This window comes from Cimex lectularius, unplaced genomic scaffold, assembly GCF_000648675.2.
Source record: "Cimex lectularius strain Harlan isolate CLEC.00 unplaced genomic scaffold, Clec_2.1 scaffold131, whole genome shotgun sequence".
Lineage (NCBI taxonomy): Eukaryota > Metazoa > Arthropoda > Insecta > Hemiptera > Cimicidae > Cimex > Cimex lectularius.
Genome location: NW_019392685.1, coordinates 1,032,556 through 1,039,070, shown reverse-complemented (window position 1 = coordinate 1,039,070; position 6,515 = coordinate 1,032,556). Strand labels below are relative to the sequence as shown.

The 6,515-nt window shown below is 35.4% G+C and overlaps 1 protein-coding gene across 1 annotated transcript; it reads left to right on the top strand.

Moving 5' to 3' along the window:
* The first annotated feature begins 229 nt into the window (after positions 1-229).
* Positions 230-6,228, top strand: LOC106663230 (chitobiosyldiphosphodolichol beta-mannosyltransferase). The gene is made up of 6 exons (XM_014387904.2): positions 230-605; positions 4,109-4,451; positions 4,512-4,756; positions 5,027-5,191; positions 5,784-5,898; positions 5,962-6,228. Exons 1-6 carry the CDS (start codon positions 407-409, stop codon positions 6,158-6,160), a joined length of 1,266 nt encoding a protein of 421 aa, XP_014243390.1. The 5' UTR covers positions 230-406; the 3' UTR covers positions 6,161-6,228.
* The last annotated feature ends 287 nt before the right edge of the window (positions 6,229-6,515 follow it).

Genomic DNA, 6,515 nt, shown 5'->3' with positions numbered 1-6,515 from the left:
TACCAGAAAAGCACCAAACTCATCAGGATACTACCCTTTCAAAGGTTAGTCAAAAAAACCTCTCAGGATTTATTATATAAATTTTTTTATTATACATATCTCGTATGAATATATATTTTTTATATTTTTGTAAATAGGTCTGTTTATGAAATCAATAAAATTCAATTCTCCAATAAAGACGTCATTGTCAAGGGGAAGTTAGTACGTGTCTCATGAATACGTCACTATACAGGGTACTGCAGAGTAAACAAATCGTTATCTGTGAATGTTTTGTCGTTTAAATATCTTGCCTTGGTGGATTTGTTTTTGTCTAATCCGTTTTTTTCTACGTGAGATAGATGTTATCATTAGCAGATGATCAATCCTGATCGTTGGGTTTTTTTGATCGTCGAGGCTAGGAGTGGAAATGTCACAGAACGTCTGCATCGTCGGGCTTTCCGATCTTGGCAGGAGTCCGAGGTTCCAGTACCATTGCATTTCCCTGGCACGTGAAGGTTTCCATGTCGACGTTGTCGCCTATAAAGGTGCCAAGCCAAAAAAGGCACTGACAGACCACAAAAACGTCAACCTGAAATATCTACCATCAGTTCCTGACTTAAATAAATGTGAGTCTCACAACCTGCCTCCTGTGTTTTACATGGACATGTGACATTTGTCAACAGTCCTAAAAAAAAGTCAAAATCAATCATAACAAAGAAAACTGTACTGTCAGGCTGAAAATCTGTTTTGTAATGCCAGATCATAAAAATTTATGTGGTAGAACCGCAGGCTGAAACCGAACCGCAGGCCTTCAAAGTAATACTTGCAGATATCTTGTAAGGAGCAAGGTTCCAGAACTCTTGCATTTTTCCAGCTAAAGAACCTCATTTTTAAAAATCTTTAAAGGCTTCTACTAACATCTTTTATAAACAATAAATTTTTAAATTTGATCACAGACCTTTCATTGAAGATATTGAAAAGCCGAGACCTATCAGACAGACCAAATAATTGGAAACCAAACTACAGATACTTTGCAGCCTGAAGAATAAATCTCACGAAACATTAATAAACTTATTAATTAAATACTTAATTATTAGTTGCTAAATGTTCGATTATCGCTAAGTTTCTTCATACTTTTATTGCTGACCTTTAGAATGATACTTTCAAACATATCATCATTCCTAAGCACCAGTTTTGTCAAGGAGCGCTTTATCTCAGCCAACTTCTTTACAATGATTTTATTAATAAAAATCTCAAATTGGGCCACAGTGTTCATGTTATGACAGGCTTTTGACGGGGTTAACTTTTGGATTCTTCTCAGGAAGCCTGTATGGTAGATGTAGATGATTAGTCAGGGTGTATTTTATAATTTAAGAGCTATTGTATCCCCTTATAGCACACTGGTGAGTCGTAGTTCATCAAGGAACTTGGTTATTAGGCATGGTTTCTGTGGTTGAATTTTTTCTACACTCATTGGACGTCAAAACACTTCCTCCTGCGGGCAAATGTAGCACCACAATTTGTTAATAGGTGTGTATCTCCTCTGCTTCTTTGCAGAATCTGCACATGCTGGGTTATGCCAATCTTCTTATTAACTTATTAATTGCTTAATTACCAGTTGTTAAATGTTTAATTATTGCTAAGATTCTTGACCCTTTTTTGCTGACCTTTTGAATGATACTTTTAAACATATCATCATTCCTGAGCAGCATAGTTTTGTCAAGGAGCGCTTTTACTTCAGCCAACTTCTTTACAACGATTTTATTAACAAAAAACTCGAATTGGGCGATAGATTTTACGCTATGACATCCAAAGCTTTTGACAGGGTTAACTTTCAGATTCTTCGTAGGAAGCATGAGCGGTATGGTAGATGTAGATGATTTATCAGGGTGTATTTTATACTGTGCTGTTTAAGAGCTATTGTATACCCTGTTCTGTGCTTATAGCACACTGGTGAGTCCTAATTCATCAAAGAATTTGATTAGTAGCCTGGTTTCAGTGATTGGATTTCTTCTGCGGTTGCATTGTATGTCCCAAAGCGGGTAAGTGTAACACCACGGTTTGTTGATTGGTGAGTTGGTGTCTCCTCTGTCTTTTCAGACTCTGCACATGTTGGTTTATGCCCTGCTTTAAATGTCTTATTTTGCAGTGTCCTGTTAAAAATCCTGTTAGGATTCACAGTTTTTTCCTACTTTCTTTGATGCATTCTGTTACTTATTTCCTTCCAACATTTGTTAGGAGGTTCTTGGATTATTTATGTCCAATGAGTGAGTTCCATTGTTCCCTCATTTTCTTTTTATCCTTCTGCCTGAGGTACTCATTGATAGAGTGGGTTCCTGTGCCACAGAAGGGTTCGGGTCCTTTTAACAGTATAGCTGCCTCTTTTCTTGAAGGGGTGTCCGCTTTCTTGTTGCCTACTACTCCCACATATCTTGGGACCCAGCAAAGGCTGACTTTGTTCTGCTTACCTAATGTGTTTAGTTTGGTTTTGCAGTTCAACATCATCTTTGAATTAATGCTTTGTGCTTTGATGGCTTCTTGGTTATCTGACATGATAGCTATGTTCTTGTTTTTCTACCCTTTATTCAAATTACCTAATAGACCTCATCTTCTGGTGTATTTTCCCATGGGTTCTGAGTATTTGGCTCCAAGACCGAATACTCCTGCCCCGTACCTTCTTTTGTTCTAGATCCATCTGTGTACCAACAGATGGTGCCATTTTAAAGGAGGTGTTTTTCTCTCTTTCCCATTCTTTTTTGGTACCTATGCTTATTTGAAAGTTTTGATTAAATTCAAACATCCTGTTCATGTCATCTCTCGAAGCCATGAATATTGGATGGCCTGTAGCTATATCTCCATTTTAGTTTTATTCTTGTTGGATATTTCTCTTTAATAATACTAATAATAATTTTCTGTGATGTCCTAATTATCATGTGGTGTAGGGGGATAAATCCCAATAACTTCTCCATACGAACTGTGGGACATTAAATTGATGTATTGGATCTTCTTGAGGTCATTTTAACCGACTGTGGGACATGTTCTCATCGCTCGCGTTATACGGAGGCTTGCAAGTCTGTTTTTCTGTGATTTCTCTTCTTCTGAACCATCCTTGTATGGTATAGATGAACTATCAGGAAATTTAGTCCCAACCCCCTTTGAAAATGGTTTTCTTTGCTGGAAGAACACCGACACAGAGGGGGGAGGGCACACATGTTGCAAGCTTGCAAAAATGGAGCCAAGAAGGCTCCATAGAGCAACAGTGTGTGTGCCATCTGTAATGAGGAACTTTCAACGTGTTCACCGTCTTACAGACCAACGCCTACCATCAGAAGTGTAATCATTCAAAGAAAATCTGTCACAATTTGGCCTTAAAAAAATAAGAAATAATGGAATATATGGAAAGTTGAACCTAAGATCTCAAAAGATAATTGAAACTCATAAAAGTTACTGCTTTCTAAAAATTCTAAAAGCAAAATTTTTGAAAACTCGTCAAGATGATTATGACGAAGGGGAAATGTACTTCAATTGACACGGAAAAAACATAAAAAATTATCACAAATATATAACAAAATCTTAATAGAAATTACAAGAGTTTTCTGACCAAAACACTTTATCTAAACATTTTTAAACCAAAAATTTACGACCCCGCATTTTTATTTATCCTGGTAGCCCAACTATTCGTCCAAAATACAAAAAAGATGTAAATGCTATAAGATTTTGATTGATTGATTAGATTTATAAATTTAGAAGAGACCAATTGGCAAAAAAGCTTAATTTATAAGCCTGAAATTATCTTAAGTTCTCTATAATTTACAGCTGGGTAAACTGTGGTACTTTGTTAAAAGTTCAAACTATGTACAATGAAAATTTAAAAACAAAAATTCAAACAGTATTAGTAAAATATTTTTGCTATGTTATACAAAATAAGTTTCATTCTCGAAATAAACTTACTAATGAATATTGCCAGTATGAGCAAATAAAATTTGTTTTAGAAAGTTAATTAATTTCAGATTTTTGAAGTTCTTAAGATGTTTTAACATTGAAATGTGTTATTTGCCTTTGAAATATGTGCAAAACAAAGAGTTTAAGTCTAAATCCATGTAATTGTCTTATTTTATTTTTGTTTTAGATTTCCCCAGGATTTTAGCCTATGGTTTTAAAGTGATTTGGCAGAGCTTGACATTATTGTGTTGCCTACTGTTTAACAGAAGGCCTCATTATGTGCTAACGGAGACACCTCCTGCACTCCCAGTCTTTGCCATTGTTTGGTTTTATTGTTTAGTAGCAAGATGTAAATTTATAATCGACTGGCATAACTATGCTTATTCGATAATGGCACTTACACTAGGAGAAGGGTCGCCGCTAGTTCAAATTTCTTATTGGTTTGAATCCTTTTTTGGAAAGAAAGCTCATGCTAATTTTTGTGTAACAAGTGCGATGAAAAACGATCTAAAGAACCGATGGGCAATCGAGTAAGGAAAATAATTAATAAAAAGATTTGTATGGTGTTCTAACTTTCAATTTTCAATCAGGGCGGACGTTTTGTACGACAGAGCGCCAGAACATTTCAGGAGGGCTACGGTTGAAGAGAAACACCGTTTATTCACTCGCCTGGCTCAGTGCTACCCCGTCCTCGGAGGGCCTCTTCATAAAACAGCTTTTACAGAAATTATCAACGGAGAAACAAGATTGCAGCCTGATCGTCCTGGCCTTCTTGTATCAAGCACGAGCTGGACGGAAGATGAAGATTTCAACATCCTACTGTCAGCACTTATAGGTATTTTATTTGTCTTCGATCATCCTGGTTCTCGCCGAGTCTTACAAACACATTTCAAAACTTCACCATCTTCAGTGGTTGCTCCGTGTTATTTTATCAATCATGTCCTTTTGTAAAGTTTATAATGTTATATTTCAGCATTGTTCTCTTTCAATGTCTTTGTTTTATTGAGAAATTATGGAAATTTTAGATATTCATTACCAAAAAGCATTGAAAATATACAGATCAGGATTATTAGAGAATCAAGCTTAATTAAATTTGTTTTTACAGAGTATGATAAATCTGAGAGGGAAAGTCTGCCGGTTCTGTTCTGCGTCATAACAGGAAGAGGGCCGTTGAAAGAATATTATACAGAAATAATACAAGGAACAGAATGGAATAGGGTTAAAATACTTACTCCTTGGCTTGAAGATGAAGATTATCCTTTACTCCTTGGTAAATTAATAGTAACATTAGTAGATTTAATAAAATCAAGATTGTTAGGATTACAATTAATTAAGGTTTTTAGTTGAGATGAAAAAAAGTTAATGGCACGAGCGGGATTCGAACCCACGATCTTCAGCTAGATACGCATATTTAATGAATTCAAATGAAGAACACCACTAATGCTCTCCGTGGCCATTTCATTTGTCGTTGAGAATCCAATCCGATTACACGTCATTTAAAAAATGGCAAAAAGGAGGGAAAACTCATCAGGTGGGGTTGAGATAGGAAGTTGATGTCCGAGTGGATCGAGGTCACGACAGCTCTCAAGTGGTAGAGCAGCGGCGTATCTAGCCGAAGATCGTGGGTTCGAATCCCGCTCGTGCCATTAACTTTTTTTCATCTCAACTAAAAACCTTAATTAATTGTAATGTATTAATTGGTCAAGCTGACCACGAAATTAGTGAATTGTTAGGATTGTATAATTTTTCAATTCAAACATGCATGTACGTGAACATAAAACAGACTGTAAAAATATCAAACTTCATTTATATATTGTTTTAAATTAATATCATCCATAAAATTGATTCACTTTTTCATTTAGGTAGTGCAGATCTTGGTGTTAGTCTTCACACGTCTTCGAGTGGTGTGGACCTTCCGATGAAAGTGGTTGACATGTACGGTTGTAGTCTTCCTGTTCTCGCAATGGACTTTAATTGGTATTATAATTATTTAAACCCTTTTGAGAATTTTGTATTCAATTTTTCTTTCTGTCTGTTAAGTGTAAGCGAACTTGTAAGGCACGGGGAAAACGGCTACGTTTTCAAGGACCAACACGAACTCACGAACCAGTTGCTAGATTGGTTCTCTAACTTCCCTGACAACGGCCGCCCAGATTTACAAAAGAACATTGAGAACTTTCAAAAAGTTCGTTGGCATGAAAATTGGGTCAGGCATGCCTTACCCGTTTTTCAAAAATGAATAATACATTCCACAGGGGCATAATTTGATTAATTTTAACCCCCCCCCAAAAAAAAAAAAAAAAAAAAAAATTGTATAATATTATTTTGATAATAAAAATTGGTCTCCATAAATATTTATTTCTACACTGATCATTAGGTATTACAATTAAAATTTAGAAAACATTGTATTGTTTGAAAATTCTAAAAACAACTCATTTAACATTTTAAAATACAAATAAATAAATATGCATAAACCAACAACCCAAGAAATACACAAATAAACAACCAACAACCCAAGTAATCACAAATTGACACACACAACAACAAGCATTCAATAACTACCCAAACAAGCACTGAACCATTAAATTATTTAA